This window comes from Anarhichas minor, unplaced genomic scaffold, assembly GCF_050575085.1.
Source record: "Anarhichas minor isolate MPS153535 unplaced genomic scaffold, ASM5057508v1 ptg000017l, whole genome shotgun sequence".
NCBI lineage: Eukaryota > Metazoa > Chordata > Actinopteri > Perciformes > Anarhichadidae > Anarhichas > Anarhichas minor.
The window spans coordinates 2,380,212-2,399,845 of record NW_027466463.1 but is presented as its reverse complement, the minus strand read 5'-3'; the positions used below and the strand labels follow the sequence as shown (position 1 = coordinate 2,399,845).

The 19,634-nt window shown below is 44.5% G+C and overlaps 1 protein-coding gene across 3 annotated transcripts; it reads left to right on the top strand.

Moving 5' to 3' along the window:
• The first annotated feature begins 834 nt into the window (after positions 1–834).
• On the top strand, positions 835–18,209 carry rfng (RFNG O-fucosylpeptide 3-beta-N-acetylglucosaminyltransferase). Of its 3 annotated transcripts, none has more exons than XR_012954572.1 (9): positions 835–1,200; positions 2,964–3,521; positions 8,701–8,749; positions 9,196–9,298; positions 9,931–10,132; positions 10,252–10,337; positions 11,307–11,692; positions 14,073–14,158; positions 14,698–14,750. XR_012954572.1 is itself a non-coding variant. In XM_076092970.1 (9 exons), exons 2-9 carry the CDS (start codon positions 3,030–3,032, stop codon positions 14,771–14,773), a joined length of 1,212 nt encoding a protein of 403 aa, XP_075949085.1. In that variant the 5' UTR covers positions 835–1,200; positions 2,964–3,029; the 3' UTR covers positions 14,774–18,209. The 3 variants fall into 3 exon arrangements, 2 of the variants coding, with proteins under 2 accessions (XP_075949085.1, XP_075949084.1); XM_076092970.1 differs by having other exon boundaries at positions 9,931–10,084; positions 11,307–11,472; positions 14,698–18,209; XM_076092969.1 differs by having other exon boundaries at positions 11,307–11,472; positions 14,698–18,209.
• Positions 18,210–19,634: the final 1,425 nt, after the last annotated feature.

The window sequence follows — 19,634 nt, the reverse complement described above, 5'->3', positions numbered from 1 at the left end:
GTGCAGAGCACTGGACATTGATATTATACTGTATGATATTGGGTACATCCCAAGTCTCTTAATAGCATCCATGTTTCCTTCACTTGCGTCTCCTCGTGCATCCCTGGTGGGAGGAACTAAGACGCAGGATCGAGGAGCGAAGAAATGACAAATAGGGGACTTGGGATGTACCCTTAGTCAGTTTAGAACAGTGCTGGTGAAGCACTGCTTTATGACGACCGGCAGAGGGCGCTGAGCTTCAACTGAAAGACTTCAGAAACAAACAACAATCACAGAGTGGAGCGGTGACTGAGAGCTGCGTCAAGTGGACGGGAGTCAGCTCAACCAACAGGCTACCAGGAAGCCAGGATTTTAGAGACAAAAGCATCACATTCGAGCATTTTAACCGTGATCCTTCCAAGCTGTATCACATCTCATTTGTAAATTATTACCCAATGTTATCAGGTTTGCATAGGCCTAAATGGCTGTTCATAGTATATAGAAGAAATACATAAGTGGGCAATGCGACTGATATAATTGTAATAATTTTTGCAATTACATTTTATTAAATCAATAATAAGAATTAAGACAAGAGCAAGCCTATGGCTACATTATGAATCAATGGCAGATATATGATGAAATCGTTTTAGCATTTTAACAATTTGACATAAAGTCACGACTATTTTCTTTTTTTGAACCTTTATGAAAGTCCCACCAATGTCCACCAGCTCATCTTGCCTTACCTAGCTAGCCCCGCTGACGATAAATTGCTTCCAATAACCTTTTATTTTGAAAGATTTAACCGGAATATCATTCGCATTATCCTGGGTAGCTTGCCGACTTGGTTTTCGTGGTTTGTGGAATGTTTGGTTAACAAGAAGTGGACGCGATGGAAGTGTTCTCTTTATACACCCGTGCGCGTGCTGCTAGCCTACCAGTCTCCTTAATAACTGCGTGAACGCTAAGTAAGACCGACGGTCTCATTCGAGAGGGCAGACGAGCGTCTACGAAACTATTGTACGTTCAACTTCAAGTCACGTCGGAACAGAAAGGACAGCGAGTCGAGCGTTGGATCCGGTGGCTTTTAGCCAGGTTATAATTCAACACCATCGGAACGGTTCTCCAGTGAGCTAGCGGTAGTTGTGTTTTAGTAGAAGCTGCATACTTCCTTCCTCGCCACACTGGGGGAAAGAGGTCAGACGTGTCCTCTCGTATGCCACGGTGAGTGCTGCGGTCCTATTGCCGTTCCTTCCCGAGCTGTTCCACCGGACTCCTCAGAAGCCTCTCCGCTTAGTGCGCTGCTCACACACACACACACGGGCTGAGACGTAAACTATAAGAATGAAAGCGATGCTGCTCTTCTAATCGTCGTGGATGTAACGTTACATCTTCAATCCCCCACATACTTGATTACAAATTCAGCTGTTGGAGCGGCTTCTCTCAGAATTGACACATTTTCACTGATTACACGAGGTAACAAATGTAAATGTCAGGGAAATGCGAAATGCCTTTTAAAATGATAATTATGCCGAATTTAACATTGTCTGACTCATATAACCTTCTGTGCCATAAAGAAACGCTCTGTGACATTGCGTATAAAGAGTCGATCTTAAATCTATGTATATTTATACGGAAGTAGCATAATGTTAGCTATTTTGGCACTAAACAATTAAAGACTGGCTGCAAGTAAAGTATCAGTAGCATTGATTTAATACATTCTCTCAGTGGAAGCAGAGGAGGGCAGCGGCCTTTAAAGTGTGTGTGTGTGTGTGTGTGTGTGTGTGTGTGTGTGTGTGTGTGTGTGTGTGTGTGTGTGTGTGTGTGTGTGTGTGTGTGTGTGTGTGTGTGTGTGTGTGTGTCATGGCTCAATATAGAAAGTCTTTAAACTAACTTTGTATGTGGACTAGCTATTCTAAATATGCATTGGAGATGTTGCCTGACTAGAAACAATAGCGTTTTGTGTTATAATAAGTTATTGCTCATTCCACATCTTGTCCTATGTGGAGGTCATAGGTCAACGCAGCCTTAGACGGTGACTTACGGACACTTAAAGAATGTCTCCAGTATGCCGGGTAACTTTGAAAATGCTGCTTTTTTTTCTCTCACAGTTTTGTCTACTGGAAAACAAAGATGCATGATCATATGCAAAATGTTGTGGTTTGTCGTGTTGAATTTTCATTCTCAATGAATCTGATTGTTTTTCTATTAATAGAGCACTAGGTGTTTGCTGACAGAAAGATGACTGTAATAGAAGACCTTTAGCCATCTTCTCATATAGTTCCAGCTTGTCAGTGTGGCCAGAGAAACATCAACAACCACCACATGTTGCTTTCACCTTTAAACTATAAGTCACGTCATCCTCTCAGATGTGACTCCTGCCAACATGTTGGTAAACTGCTGGCTCCGACTGATGACTCGCCAAAGTCTGGATGTTTGTGACAAGACTCTACGAGCACTCGCCACATCAGCAGAAGTAGAGCCTGTCTGCTGGGGCTCAATGGGGGCTCCTGTCCTTTTGGAAAATAAACGGGGCCCTTTGTTGGGGGACAGAAACCAGTATTGGAAACAGACGTGTGTGGGGTGGGGGGGAGGAGTCATAAGCGAGTGGGCTCCATTGAGCTGTAAAGATTTCCTCACAAAACGAGTCGGTGAGAGCTAAAGTGTATAAAAGTGAATATTTTTGAATATATTACTATCTATAGTAGTGCAGCAGTGGTAGTTTTAATAATATACATCAGAACTTCAATTAGACAAGTAAAGGTAACGCTTTATAGGTCTGTCATTTCCTAATCATTTCTTAAAAGTTTACTGGAAATATACTATTTAATTTAGAATGAAATCGATGTAAATAAAAGGGTTTATGAAGACTGCTCTGTCTGCACTCTGCTGTAGTGCAAAGAATGTGTTGTCTGAGGTGCTGAATAGGTCTGATCTGAGTATGAACATACCAGATACCTGTTGAATCTTCCCCTTTCTCTGTGCAGGGTCCCATGTGATGGTGTGAGGATGGGACAGGGTGGTGTTGGAAGTGACTGCAGCCCTGGAGGCTGATGAACCGGCTCTGTCGGCCAGTCAGGATGCACATAGCTTCGGTGGGTGTCAGCAAGTTCTGCTTCCTGTTTTCCCTGGCGTTCTGCGGCCTCCTGCTCCTGCTCATCCCTGCCCTCCAGCCCCCAGCGCGCCAGGTGGACCTGCCCCAGCCCAGACCCCAAGTCAGACCGGCACAGGCGGGCCCGTCACACCGTGTCAGGGTTCCAGGAGTGTCTCTCCATGCGGGGGAAACAGACTCTGCCACAGAGCTGAGTAGGAGCTCAGCAGGGCGGACTGAAGGTACCAGGGATGATATCCATAGTCCCAAGAGGGGGATGGACTCCAAAAGAGGAGCTGTCCCTGGAGGAAAGGGTGGTCGATTTTCAGGGTCTAGGTCACGGGACCCGTTAGACTTTAAGGACATTTTTATTGCCGTGAAGACTACCAGGAAGTACCACAAGTCCAGACTGGAGCTGCTGATTCAGACCTGGGTTTCCCGAGCTAAAGAACAGGTGAGAGAGCTCGACTTCTTTGTTCTTTTAGATGGGGCTTTAAAGTTGGGGTAGGTAGTGTATTTGAGAAACATACACCCATGCCTCTCCCTGCATGCCTCTTCCCTGCGTGCCTCTCCCCTGCGTGCCTCTCCCCTGCATGCGTGCCTCTCCCCTGCATGCGTGCCTCTCCCCTGCATGCGTGCCTCTCTCCTGCGTGCCTCTCTCTCCTGCGTGCCTCTCCCCTGCGTGCCTCTCTCCTGCGTGCCTCTCTCTCCTGCGTGCCTCTCTCCTGCGTGCCTCTCTCCCTGCGTGCCTCTCTCCCCTGCGTGCCTCTCTCTCCTGCGTGCCTCTCTCTCCTGCGTGCCTCTCTCCTGCGTGCCTCTCTCCCTGCGTGCCTCTCTCCCCTGCGTGCCTCTCTCCCCTGCGTGCCTCTCTCCTGCGTGCCTCTCTCCTGCGTGCCTCTCTCCTGCGTGCCTCTCTCCTGCGTGCCTCTCTCCTGCGTGCCTCTCTCCCCTGCGTGCCTCTCCCCTGCGTGCCTCTCTCCCCTGCGTGCCTCTCTCCCCTGCGTGCCTCTCTCCCCTGCGTGCCTCTCTCCTGCGTGCCTCTCTCTCCTGCGTGCCTCTCCCCTGCGTGCCTCTCTCCTGCGTGCCTCTCTCTCCTGCGTGCCTCTCTCCTGCGTGTCTCTCCCCTGCGTGCCTCTCTCCCCTGCGTGCCTCTCTCCCCTGCGTGCCTCTCTCCCCTGCGTGCCTCTCTCCCTGCGTGCCTCTCTCCTGCGTGCCTCTCTCCTGCATGCCTCTCTCTCCTGCGTGCCTCTCCCCTGCGTGCCTCTCCCCTGCGTGCCTCTCTCCTGCATGCCTCTCTCTCCTGCGTGCCTCTCTCCTGCGTGCCTCTCCCCTGCGTGCCTCTCCCCTGCGTGCCTCTCTCCTGCGTGCCTCTCTCCCTGCGTGCCTCTCTCCTGCGTGCCTCTCTCCTGCGTGCCTCTCTCCTGCGTGCCTCTCTCCCTGCGTGCCTCTCTCCTGCGTGCCTCTCTCCTGCGTGCCTCTCCTGCATGCGTGCCTCTCTCCTGCATGCGTGCCTCTCTCCTGCATGCGTGCCTCTCTCCTGCGTGCCTCTCTCCCTGCGTGCCTCTCTCCTGCGTGCCTCTCCCCTGCGTGCCTCTCTCCTGCGTGCCTCTCTCCTGCGTGCCTCTCCCCTGCGTGCCTCTCTCCCTGCGTGCCTCTCTCCCTGCGTGCCTCTCTCCTGCGTGCCTCTCTCCCTGCGTGCCTCTCTCCCTGCGTGCCTCTCTCCCTGCGTGCCTCTCTCCCTGCGTGCCTCTCTCCCTGCGTGACATAACTGTCCTTTAGCAGACATGTTTAACCAAAGGGACTTGCATGTTGGGATAAGAGGTACATGTCATCAACAAGTGGAGGTGCAACCTTCCCAAATAAGCAACTGCCTTCAGCCAGGAGGAGTTTATGATTTGGAAGTAGCGTTAGCTGTTGACACTAACGTTACTCACGTGGGTCGCGTGTTCTGACAGTTACTTTAACCTGAACTCAACCTGAGCCCTCACCAGGCAGGGCAACGCTATGTTTAACACCACTGAAGAGCCAACAGACTCCCACAGTAGACCAATAACCAGTAACCGTCGGCACAAACATCACCCTCTTAAAGGAGTACTGAGAGGAGTACTGTTTGTTGTGGTACCTCCAGCATACTCTGTGATATCCTGCATCTTTTGTAGACTGCAAGTCAAACGTAAAGACTTCAGGCGGAGGTGAAACTGACAGTGACACTTCAAGGGTTGGAGCAACAAGATTCCAAACTGTCAATGACGGTATGAAACAGTCAATAGAGTATGTTGTCAATGAATTACCACAACCACGAGAGGTAGTATCGAGATTAGCTGTGGACAGATATATACGCACACTCTCTCACACACATGACTGAATACATAGTCTCCTGGCAGCAGGGTAGGACATTTACATATTTTTTAGGGGGCAATTTTTGCCCCCACTGACTGAAATCCTGGGGCACTTTTTGAAACTTGTGAAATAACATTTAACCTTTGTTCAAAATAATAAATATACTTATTTAGGCTTACAGTATATGAGCAATTGTCATCAAATGGCAATAATAAGACTATTAGGCAGTAGTCTACAGATTCAAAGTGTTTTCTTAGACTTTTTTTGAACAAAAAACAAACATAAATCAGACAATCATATTCAATTTTATTGTTATTTCTTTGTGGATATTTATTGTTATTACATTTTTACAACTATTAACAATTATTAAGTCATCGATGCCTTGATTACATATACATCAGTCATTGTCTGGAATTATTGAGAAAAACATGTTTGTAGCACCTCAAATATTGTGATATTACCCATTTTTGTCCTGAACATATGCATTAGTCATTGTGTGGAATTTTTGAGAAAAACATTTTTATAGCACGTTAAACATTTAAAAAATGTGCCATTTGAAGGTACAAATTCAGTTCAGAGTTTTTGCTTAGTAAAATATCTTAATTGACTGTCAGTCAGGTATTATTCATTAGCAACCCTCAAATCAAAGAATAAAGACACTTTATGCACAATTTAGGTGTATTTTCCCTTTATCTCACGAGATGCAGGTAGCATGTTTTATACTTAATGTGAATATAATTCATTTAATCTAATTCCCATTATGCACTATGTATACTTTGTTGGCATCTTATTCTGAAAACCGGATGTTCGTCTGAAGAAACCGGATGTTGTCTCACGTTAATCTTCCGCTAACTTTCAAAGTCCTTCGCTCGCTCCCTGCGCCGTTTGAATGAGTTTACCGTGAATGTCAGCATATAGGTGCACTAACATGTGAGTGTCTGCTGAGTTGACCGCAGTCACAGGTCTGATTAAGAAGCGCTCATTTATTTATTTGTTTAGAACGTTCGGTTCTTCACGCACACGCAACATCAGTCAAGGCGAAAATCAAAACCATTCTATGGCAACTGGACCGGGTCATATAGGCTACGATGTTTTTGACAAGTTCATTAAATTATCATTATTATTAGAGGAAATTATGGGGGCATTTTTTGCCCCTCTCCTAGTGATATCAGGGGCAAAATTATATTTCTTAGGGGCAGTTTTGCCCTTTGCCCTCGTGTATTTCCGACGCTGCCTGGCAGAGATGGAAAATCATATTTATATGCAGTTCCCAGTCCAAAACCCAACTTAAAGAAATGCTTATACTAAACCCTGTGGTAGTTAAGAACTCTAATCGTGTGTGTGTGTGTGTGTGTGTGTGTGTGTGTGTGTGTGTGTGTGTGTGTGTGTGTGTGTGTGTGTGTGTGTGTGTGTGTGTGTGTGTGTGTGTGTGTGTGTGTGTGTGTGTGTGTGTGTGTGTGTGTGTGTGTGTGTGTGTGTGTGTGTGTGTGTGTGTGTGAGACCCAGGCAGTGTGGAGTCCACCAGATTACATGTTGTCGTTGGCTCATACAGTGAGGTTCGTGCTAATGGATTTGGCTCTGACACCCCGTGTCAGTTGTTTGAGTGTTTTTTAGGGTGTTGCCGAATCACCATCAGCGATCCCTCTGGGACGTCAGTTTGTCCTCGTTGACATTTAGTGAAACCGCAGAACGTTTATAAGAAAGTGTATGTGCTATTACATTTCTGTGGGCCAATGGGAACTTTGATCATGTGACGAAGGTCCCACAGCTGGAATCACACCAGAAACGTATTGCTTCTGAAGCATGTAAGTGGTGACCACTAAGCTAGCAAGGCGCTCAGAACGGACTCGGTCTATTATCAAAATAGGCTACAATTAATTCAGTGGACTGATGGACTGCATCAATGAACTGCTCCGGCTCTATTTTGAGCAGCTTTTAATCTACAGTTGAAAAACAATTGGACAACATGGATTGTTCAAGGTCTTTAACACGCACTAAGTTCAATGTGAATGAAGAGAGGCTCCGGTGTAAAGTAGTCCCAAGTAGCTCACAGAAAGCACTGGGACCAGCTGTGTGCTGAGACCTATCAAGAGCAGCTGGTCGGGTCCCACTGCCGGACAAAGAGCGTCGGTGTGGAGAGGAGGAGGTTGCACTGCACACACACTCTGCTCCCACTTCACCCAGAAATGTCCCAGTCAGAGAGCATGGAGGAGTTCCAGTGAGTGAGTCCAGGTCTGCTGTGAAAGGGCTCCCCTGTGAGTCTGTTCTGTGTCAGCTGTCAGCTGGAAGCATTACTAAGTATTACTGTCAGACACCGGCGGGCTTTACAGGCCTGCTGCCGTTTTATTTGACTGCTCTTAGATCGGTGAAGTCTGTCCCCCGTGTTTACAGCTGCCTGTAAAATGAGAAGCTGCTTTAAACATCAGTGTAGCTCTCACTGTACTCGTCTGCGTGGCGTGTGGAGAAGGTGTGTTCACATTAAGAGGCAGTGGATGGTTATTTAATGGAAGGTCAAGTTAAACAGTCCGTGTCACTAGATGCCGTGTGAAGGTAAACGGCTGTCTGTGTGCTGCTGGACACTGACTCGGTGTCCCAGGCTCCTAAACCTCCTAAACTTCACCGTCAGTGTAGCAGGTGACCCGTGTGTCTCTGACAGTCAGACTTGTTTCACTTGGATGTTTATTTGTAGAGCCCCACCGATTTATCAGCCGAACACAGATACGTCTGTTTCGGTGTACGACGGTCATGTGACCCTTACTCAGGCCCGCTGTGTCTTGCTCGGGCCTCGACTTCACACAGGTTGGTCACACATTATGCCTGACTCCCATCAGCATGCTGAGTAGACCTCTACATCGCTGCTAGACAACATTCAAAAACGGCCACAGTTAGGAGCGGCCATCTAGCCGAGATCAAAGTATGTCAACTAACTCCTCCCATACATGGCCCTGATGACTCAAGGGGTCAGGTAGTGGTTGCTCATTTTCATTATCTGTCCCAAAAATCCACCATCAGTGACGCAGTCTAAAGAGAAACAAACGGATAGTGCGCTTCATGTTCTTGTAAATATTGTTTGTTTCTTGTAAATATTGTTCCTCCACTCTCTTGGTAGTGTTTTCCACAGCACAGCTGTTGGTGAAAATCCTGTCGTGTTGTGCGTCTCTGTCTCTGTTGTTTCTCTCAGTCTTTGGTCTTCCTCTTGCAACTGCACACATCCTCATCTATGAGAGACAACATTGGAGCAAAGCATGAACGTACGCTTGCACTTTCTAACCGTGTGTCTTTGTCTGTTTCAGACGTACATATTTACTGACGGGGAGGACAAGGAGCTGCAGATGAGAACAAGTAAGAAGCTGGACTGTTGTCGTAGGAAATGAGGGGGAATTCCAAATGTTGTTGTGTAGCCATATTATGCAGCGACCCTAAAAATCGGAATAAAATTAATAACTTGTGTTGCAACAATAAAGAATAGAATACAGCTGGGACACCAAATATTTTAGGCAAGCAAGCAAAATATATTAAAATGTGTATCCGGGCCAAATTAAGACATTAATTCTTTCATTGCACTAAAGTAGTTTTTAATACACCGAGGCAACAAATACAATAAGGAGGTACAGCTGTGTACAATGATGGGAGACATCAAAGTGCTGAATTCTGTGGCCTCAGAGACCAGGAGGGCCCCGAGAGCCCCGCTGCACATGACTCAGCTGCTGCCAGGGTGCATGCACCGTAAGGTACTGCACACAGCAGCATGGACTGAGCCGTGCTGTCCTCTGTTGTCTCTTCACCAGGAGTGAACCTCATCAACACTAACTGCTCAGCAGCTCACACCCGCCAGGCTCTGTGCTGCAAGATGTCGGTGGAGTACGATAAATTCATCGAGTCTCAGAAGAAGTGAGTGAAAAGTGATCTGAACTAACTAATGCATAGAATGACCGTTTGTATATCAGTTACTCGCCCTGTGTTACCTTGAATTCTGTTAGAAAACGTCTCCACGGTGAAGGAAAAACGCAGAAACGTCTTGATGAATTGAAAACTATATCAAAACATCCTTTATCAAACTTTGAATTACCTCGTCTCATTGAAACACTTGTATGCTCACCACTTCACAAACTGGTGCAGCTTTCGCTGAAACTTCCTCTTTACTCATGCCAGCGCATGTGGCTGCTCGTCATGATAGGTCCGAAGTCAGAGGTTGCAATTAGATGTTTTGATAAAGTTTTGCTGTAGTTAAATGTGGCCTCCGTCCACTTCAGCTCATGAAGGCTTTCCTCTGTTTCCAGAGTCTTTGTTTACCGTTGAGGCATGAGAGAAAAACAAATGTTTTCTTCAGGAATTCATGGCAACACAGGGTGAGAGATGATATTCCTTTAAACAGCAGCGATGCAGTGAACAGTTCATTCAACCAAATCGAACATGATATTTCTAGGAGTAGATTACGATCCACTAACACGTATTCGCTCAGAGTAAGGTACACTGCTGACTGTGTGTGTGTGTGTGTGTGTGTGTGTGTGTGTGTGTTGTAGGTGGTTCTGCCACGTGGATGATGATAACTACGTCATCCTGCCCAGCCTGCTGGGGCTGCTATCCTCCTACCACCACAGCCAGGATGTCTACCTGGGCCGGCCCAGTCTGGATCATCCTATAGAGGCTGCAGAGAGGGTCAAGAGTGACGGATCGGTCAGTCTGCCTTATGAGGAGATTCTGGCTCCACTGACATACACGGCAGTGAGCGATGACGCCAAATCCAGGCTCCAAAATGTTCTTTCAGAAAACTATGTGATGCAAAAAAAGCCAGTTTCTTCTTCAGACTATTCCACCCCTAACATCTGGCGGTCTCATTTCAGGTGTCTGTCAAGTTCTGGTTTGCCACAGGTGGAGCAGGTTTCTGTATCAGCAGAGGCCTGGCACTGAAAATGAGCCCATGGGCCAGGTAGGTCATGGACTCAGCTGTTGTACCTTCTGAAGCCAGGGTACTCACTCTGCTGGTGGTTAAACATTTGTATGGACAGCTAGAGCAACTCTGACTGTAAGCTGTCAACGTGTGTAAAAGACAAATGTCTTTAGATAACCCTCAGAGAATGTGCCTGGACGTGTAGTCAGCTGCAGTATGTTTTAAGGTGTAGATGGACCAAGTGTTTCCAGATACAGAGGGTGCCATGTGGTTTAAAAGAATCACGTGTGAGCTATAGGGACAATGGGTTTCTCACATAGACTGTATGTAAGAAGTGGGTGTAGTCATCAGGACGTCACCCATTGGTTTGTGGACGTTATGAAGCCTCGAGTTCGCATTTCGTCGTCGCCATCTTGAAATACTTAACCAGTGAACAGAAGTGACCATATTTGGAATGTGGAAGAGACGCAGAGATGCTATATATACGTCTCTGGTAGTGGTAGCGATCGGTCAATCACAGTAAGCCCTGCCCTAAAGCATCCCCTGCTTTATGGTCTGTGTGACTCTAAATGGACCATAATGTACTAAATGAACATCATGCTGTATTGAAGAAGACTTGAAACTAGAGATTGAGACTATAAACTCATGTTTACAATGTTAACTGAGGTAATAAATCAAGAGAGAAGTAGTCATTTTCTCATAGACTTCTATACAACCAGAGGAGTCGCCCCTGGTGGTCGGGAGAGAGAATGCAGGTTTTAAGACACTTCTGCATCGGCTTCAGTCGGCAGCTTACCACCTGGTTCCTCACCATCTATTCTTAAATGTTGACACACTGTAGATAGGCACGTAGTGCTTTAAAATAATATGTAATTGTGATACTTTTACTCCGATATATTTCCCCTGAAACCTTCGTTTCTCTTACTTTGGTAGAAAGTGAGTTTAGAAATGGCCGCTGTAAACCGCTGCAGGAAACAAACTTTGACGGACTTTGTCCTCTGGTTTCAGTTTGGGTAATTTCATCAGCACAGCAGAGAAGATCCGACTACCAGACGACTGCACCATCGGATACATCATTGAAGCGCTGCTGGAGGTGACCCTAACGCACACACACCTCTTCCACTCACACCTGGAGAACCTTCAGAAGCTGCCCACTGACACTGTGCTGGAGCAGGTGAGTGTGTGTATAGTACAGCATAACATTTGACAAACCTTAACAAATTGGTGAAATCAGCATTTATAGAATGGTCAAGCTGCAGAGCTCCAGACTTCGGGCCCACGTCCTCCGTCGGACCCCTGGACGTGACGTCTGAACTTGTTTACGCCAGAGAGGATCCCCGGGTACGACAGTATGGCCTCATTAGTGTGAATAAGCTACATGACCTCACACCAAGGTAAACCATACAACCTGAGTATGTTGATGTACCTGTGACTTAAGTAAGGTCACATGACGTTAAGCAGCAAAGAACTTGTACTAACCTTATGAGTTTTCTAACGTTGCTATTGCATCGTGTAATGTGCAGTGGTGTAACGATCCGGGATCCGTACGGATCACATGGGTACTGCAGATTAACGTTAACCATCACTGTGTGAAATAAAGTTTTACTGACTATCGTTATCCGCCAATATTCAGTCAAATATGTGATCAGGACATCATTTATGCTTTTCTAGTCGCCGATCTCTGATAATGTCACGTTGTAAAAAGACGGTGGCAGGGATCGCTAAAGGTTATGTTTGCTCCTTTTTTTCCTTTGTGCTGATCTGTGATCCGATCCTAACCGTGACTGTTATGATGCGTTGCACCACTAGTAATGGGGCACAGACGTGATGCATATTCAATATACGGTCAGTGGGCTACTTTATTTATTAACGATAAGCACGATAAAACAATGCCGTGCAATATCATATAGAGCAGTGATTCTTAACCATGATTGGGCCGCGAGCGCCACCTAGAGGGCCGCAAAAAACTTTCAGTTTTGCACCTGTGGGCCGTGTGGGCCGCGGGACCGCATAGGTTATCAATTGAAGACACCAGAGATATTACTGTTATCCATGAGACGCTCAGTTACAATATAGCTTCCCACCACCTGGTGGCGGTAATGCGTCAGTCAGTTGTTTAACAAGCTCCAATAATCAGAAGAAGACACTCAGCTAGCCGCTAGCCCAGGGGTCGGCAACCTGCGGCTCTTCAGCCTCTCTGTTGCGGCTCCCTGAGTCTACATCAGGGGTCCCCAACTGGCGGACCCGATCCGGACCCAGGCCCTAAATCCGATAGATAATTCTGAATTATACATATTAGGCACCGAGTTTAAACTTTAACCGGCGCCTCTTATTCAGCCGTTACGGCACTTGTTCGCCGGTGCAGGAAACACACCGACCAATGCGTTGTAAATCACTTCAGGTGATGCAGCTCAGCCAATCAAATATGAGTATTCTGACAAGTTTCCTGACTCGAGCGAGGTTTACACACCGTGACACGCGGGGGAGAGACGAAGAAATAGAAAGAAGAGCAGGGACATGGCGCTGATAGAAGAAGATATCTCGCATGACGTTCTCCAAAAAGAGAAACGTGCTCAGAGAGAATATAATTTATAAGCAAGAATGAACAGAATATGTTAATTATTCCCACAGGCAGTTAAATCCTCTACACTTGTCAAGCGCTTTTCCCCCGCGAACGCGAACGGCTAATCATGATGTTCAGACCCACGCCCTCTGTAAACTATCAATGGATAAATCCTAAAAAAGAAAAGTCACGGAGGAAAATAGAGAGTTTAACTCTGCGTGGACGTCTTCATTTGCTTTCACTGCCAACGATGCTGGCTTACCTGTATGCTCCCAGAACAAGCACACAGCATGTGCTGAGAAGTGTCACGCTGGAGATGAGCGAGAAAGAGCGATTACTCAGCTGCTGCAGCAAACTCTCCTCTTCATAAGAGTTTGATATTGTTATATCAGGTAAAATTGCAAAAAAATGTCAAGAATTGTCTTTATTCTTGTTCTATATTTTCATAAATACAACAAACTATAGTTTTTGTATATATAATATAACTATATATACAACTTTATAAGCTGTGATATCAAATAGCTTTTGCGGCTCCAGACACATTTTATTTGGTTTTATTTGAAGCCTTCAAAAATAAAGCGACACTTAGCGACGACGAAACATCCAACGCTCGTGGGAAAGCCTGTTGGGCTTCTTGTTGTGTATGCAGGTTTACATACACATGATAAATAAATGTCTTTGTGATCATCACATTGTATCATCTCATTTATTTGACAAGGGTTTTGCTTGTTAAACTGTAAGTGGATTTAATATAGTTATTGAATACAAATCAAACCAAGAGTGAGATCAATTAGTTAAACTAATACAGTGTTAATATTTGAATGGGCCCCGGGACACTTTGTACTTGAAAAGTTGGGCCCCGAGGTCAAAAAGGTTAAGAACCCCTGATATAGAGGCATGTAACATTATTTATTGATGCGATGATTTTCCACCATCACACGTGATAAGACGTGTGATGGTCCACCGTGAGTCCTGGTGATGGACCGGAAGAGGCCTGAGCTCTGCAGCGGGACGCTTCTGAGCATTTTCACACGTGTCATGGATTTTTACAATGAAAGCAATTGTAAGGTTGATCTGTCATCCTTTCCATTCAAATATATAATGTTCATATGGAAAGTATCCTTTTGGCATCCTAGATGTTGTTATTGTTTGGTCCTTTGCTCTCTGAGCTGAAGCAGAACGCTGTATGTTTTCTCTTGGTTTTGCAACAGGTGACTTTGAGCTTTGGAGGCTTTGAGAACAGAAGAAACGTGGTCAGCATTGTTGGAGGCTTTTCATTGGCTGACGACCCCACCAGGTAATGAATGAATAATGAGCCCTGCTGTTCATAATGTGGCCCTTGTGCTCGTCGTCACACTGCACACTCCCATGGCTCTGCTCAACATGTATCATCATGTACTGTATCTGTGAGACTGCAAACAAGCAAGAGTTTTTAGAACATTATAGATGTAAATATGTTGAAGTAGAAATCCAAAATACAAGCATAAACCTGAAAACGAGCGTATGTCTGATTTAAGACCAAACCAGCAAAAAAAGACCAGAAGGCAGTCTGAGGGTTCACATACTGGCCACGTGTTGTACTTGAAGTGTGCACTGTGGAGCAGTATCATTTAGGGAGATGTAAGTTTTAGGTCAGGACAAATCAGAATTGGTGACAAAAAACAGATTTGGGAGATCCTTAAAACGGATGTTGCTGAATAAATCAATGCATCACGTTTTCTTTCACAGGAATCCCTTAACCCAAACTGATCTTAGGAAGGCTTGTATTCTGGGAAACACTACGTTTGCTCTTGTGAGAGAAGTTAATATGTCCCTGATGCTCTTCCATTCCTGCAGGTTTAAGACGGTGCACTGCCTTCTCTATCCAGACACTAACTGGTGTCCAAAGCTGGAACACAGCCACATAAACTGAAAGCCACTGTGTTTCTAACCTGCAGCACGGACACAAAACCTCTATCCCACCGCCTCACCCTGCCACGTTTGGATCAAGCTACGTTTAGCTGGAAGGATGTCATGTCACACATGTGGTTTGGTGGCTATCTGTATCCAAAGCAGCTTCACCTCATGCTTTATGAATGCAATCTAAACAGCTGGAGCCAAAGAATGAATTGGTTTCTGGCGACTAGAGCATGGTGGTTGGTAAAGCCAGAGCCACACCCCCCACTGTAAATGAGCTATAAATGACCCTCAATGTTCCTCAACTGAGAAACACAGCAGTCTCTTAGATCATAATAAGTAACCAAACTATAAGTTCAGGTACATATGCTACAAATGTTTCAACTTAATTCATGAGAAACTATTTTTTTCATGATTTTTTCCCACGTTTGGTAAACTGTCAGCTCGGTCATCGCTTACGTGGTTCAGTCCGTACAGAAGGTGAGCACGTCAGCCTCCTGGTCATTTAATCTAGCTGGTGTTCCTCCGAGGCACGCGAGTAGTTTATTAATTGGAGGTTTTCACGTTTGTCTGCAGATTTTCTTTTTGTGTTAACGATTTAGCTGTGTTTACGTAGGATTAGCTTTCAGCCTGCTGCGTGTGTTTCACTTTCATCTTGTCCTACTTCCTGTCTTTGTCATTGGTTCGATGAAGGAAACGTTCTATTCTATGGCTCCATCCACTGGTTTAACCTGTAGAGCAGCACAATAGGCCGGGTTACAGTATGTGAAGGACCCCACATTCTTATTGCAGTGAGTTTCCTACTCTGTTTGTGAGGGCATGGATGTTTGAGTGTTTAATGAAAAGCCCTCAAACCACTGACCCGTATTGTGTCATTTCAACACTTCAATCTTTTATTTTTGTTGACATGTCATCCCAAAGTCTATATAAAATACAGGTTCTTTAGAATGGGAGGTTGTTGAGGTACTTTTCTGAAGTCTTGTGTATGGGGTTGGCTCTCTCACATTGACTGGACTGATGTTTGATGTGACGAAGGTTTGTATGCTGCGTGTGCACACATTTATTTCTGACTGTTGTAATTGCTCTGATGCCTTTGTGTTCTCAGCCAAATACCTTCTTGTGTTAGCCCATTCCTAACAGGCCCATCTTGATGGTTTTGCACTACTTTAATCTTGTCACTTCCTGTATGTTGCTGTAGTTACAATGTTGACGTAAATATGAGTGAACTGCATTATGTATTGTGTCTTTGCATCGGTTGTAGTCTTGGCTCTGCATATGCTTCTTTAAGGTAGAGATTATTAGTTCTGTTGGAGTTATTGGAGCCAAAGATTCCTCAACCACACTGTCACGCATTTTGTGGACATTCATGGTCCTCAAGGAGAGATGCTAATGATTTGAGTGACTTCTTACCTTTTTGTTTAAACTTCTTGTTGACCAGACAATGAATCTTCTATGTCTCTGGCAGCCAGTGTTAGCTGGCATAGCTAACTTTAGCAACATGGCTAACGTTAGCAGCCAGAAACGAGCATCACAAACAAATGTAGATGTTTGTTTCTGGATGGTCCTGGCTTCCATGTAGTTCCTGGTTCATTTTCTGACTGTTAACATGAACTAGTGGTAGCTTTAGCAGCCAGCCTGGCTGCTGTCCAAAGCAAGAAAGAGAGAGCCTGATGTCAGTGCTACCATAAAGGCAGAGTCAAACGCCTGTTTGTCCATTAAATCCATTTTGCAACGACAGCCTTCGAGCCCTCGTTGTTCCTGGAGATCGTACCTGGTGGCTGACATAATGGCGACAGATGGGCTTATGGTGAGCTAGAGGCTAAATACAAGATTCTCTCACCTTAAAAAATATTGTTTTGCAGTGCATGAATGTCCTGTGAAATTGGCTGTGGATATTCTAGTAGGATTTTTCTTTTTACTTTAAAAAGTGCCACCACTCAGTCTGGTGATCCTCTGACTTTTCATCTAGCGCCATCACGTTATATTACATGTAATAAAAACATGTAAATGTGTCCAATACCTTGGTTTACTAACTACTAAACTGAGTCTGTGCTAATTGGCAACTTTTAGCATGCTAACACTCTAAAGTTGTGTGCTGAATATGTGATCTGCATGTTAGGATTTAGCTCAAGCACCGTTGTGCTACAGCCTTGGAGAAGATGCTTTATTTGTTCCTAGGTACAATGAAACCCAGTAAAAAAAGAAAAATCAAATAAAGTTAAAACAAGGGTTGGTACTCTTGATTAATCTGGAGTACACTAGATTGTTTCCCAAAGCACCATAAGAGGTGCTTGCTGTATGGAAGGTTGTGGGAAGGAAGAACTTAGGAGAAAGGAGAGCACTAAAACATGGCATATGGCTGAACACCATAGTCTAGTCATTGTACAAAGGAGCAATATGACTTGGAGTCAGCCTTGGGATGTTTCTCTATAGTTGGAAGTTTCCTTCTCCTCGTTTCATATTTGAACTTGCTTTAAAGCTAGGGTTGGTAATCTTGAGTAACTAGCGAGAGTTTGCTAGTTTAAATCCAGCCCAATGAAAGTAGCTCGCAGCACTAGCTCCAAAAGTTGCTAAATCTAGCAAGAAAGTCTCCAAGTCATCAACACTAACGGCCCGTCCTTTTTTAGGCCTCCCGCCTAAGCCCCTCCCCCAGAATGATCATTATGAATAAGCAACAAACATGGCTGTAGTTAGCTCTCACAGCTGTCAAGCTAGCAGCTTGTGGAAGACTGGTGATGAGCAGTGATTGCACAGGCAGCAGCTCGCTGAGCAGCTGTGGCAGTCTGCTGACACAATAGAAAAGGAACTCCTGGTAGACGACATGTTCTTAAATAGGAACACCTCTGTTCCTTATTGGACTTCAGGTTTGCTCGTTGGCTGACTTGTTCTCCCATAAACTGGTTCTTTGGCTCCACCGACTCCGTTAACCCTATCCAGAGACGGTATAGAGTGCTGCAGAGATCTTTACAGGTTTAGTTCCCTCAACAATAGACAATGGATTTTCTTTTTTTTTTTCATTGGATTTTGGATTATTGCAGAAAATAAGGTCTGTCAAATGAACTTTTATGATGCTTCCATGTTCAGCTCCTCAAGATAATCTTCACAAATGAACACCACGTTTACGTTTGTCTCATTTAGACACAACCACCTTTTTTAAGTCACGTAAAAGCTTCTGGAATCATATGAGGGGTTTTTACTGACGTGTTTATTGTCCGACCAAAATGTTATTCTGGGCATCGAACCAGAAACCCATACAAAGAACTCCTTGACTTCCAGACGAGGAAACCTGCAAAACGTTCTGACTCTTTTGTGGGTTTTAGTCATTTCTGCCTGGAACAAAGTATTGGTGTGAAACACTTGTCTACCTGGAGCATGTGTTCCACTGCAGGTCAGTGGGTGAGAACTGATGAATTATTGTGTTTCAATAACAATAAAACCTTTCTGCATCGTCATGTGTTTGGTTGTTTTACTGTTGAATTGATATTTGCAGAGTTGTTGTGTCTGCTTTTGTTTGGGTCATTGAACAGAACACCATGTAACCAAAGCAAAGCCTCAGCAGTGTGTCGTTAATGACATTTAGAACTGCATGATTTAAATGTTTCCCCATTTCCTCCTGGAAGTGTCTGTAGCCAATGGAAGTGGTCTGTTGGACGGGCAGATGAGCTCACTGAGCAAACACTGGATCTCATGTGATGTAATGCAACCATTTAGTGCTTCTAAATCACAAACTGGGTGGAGAAAGAAAAGGCTACGACTTTAGTGTGTGAGTCTGTACTTCAGTCATGATCACGTGTGCTCATTGCTACACGCTAACAGGGATAGCTGATCACACTGAGCTCAAAGCAGCTTAACAGGAAACCTCATATCAGGTTTATATATATGTGGAATATTGGGAGTCAAAAGCAACATTTTCAGATCAATCATAAAGACGGCATTAAGTGAATTTATAATTGTTTTTTTTAACCTGTAAACTACATTTAAAAAAATCCCTTTTTTTATTTCAAAGCATGCATTTCTGTCAGCAACAAGAATTTAGTTCTTACATTGTACACAAACAGTTTCTATTTGTAGCATTTCACCAGGAATATGAAAGAAGTGATGAATTAATGATGAAAAGCAATTGTATTTGTTCTAAATCAAAACTGGGATCTTATTTGGATTTATAATGCTCAACACAAACCTTACTGTTAGGAATATTTAGTTTTTCTGCAAAACACCCTTTTTGTATTCAACCGAAGAATCTAACATTTAGCTGTTTAAGTAAAACCAGGAACAATCGGATGAATACATAACGAGATATCTGGATCATTATTATGAAGACTGAAGACTGTTAAAGTGAGGCGTGTGGATTATTGGAGTGAAGGCAGAAATCTCAGACACATCTGTGAAAACCTGGACAAATAAACCGAAATATGAGAGAGAAACACTCTTTTGTTATTTGGGTGAACTGACCTTTAAACAAATGCAGTGGTGGAAAAAGCACTTCAGAGAAAGTATTACCACAGAGTAAAAATACTCTGTTACAAGTAGAAGTCCTGCATTTACAAAACTAACTGGAGTAAAAGCGTTTTAGCTTCAAAACATACTTAAATCATCAAAAGTACAAGTACTCATTATGCAGAATAATACTTCATATATTACTGGATTATAGTTATTAATGTGTTCATCACGGCTGGTGAAGGTGGAGCTCATTTTAATGACTATATACAGCTGTGTAGTTTCACCTGTCATTTATTAGTTGATTATATTTTGTGTTCACAATCTCAATCCAAAATAAATGTTGTGCGTTAGAAGTACAGAATAAAGTTGCAGTAAATGGAAAAGTAAAGTACAAGTACCCGGTGATTGTACTTCTAAGTAGTACAGAACTTTAGTAA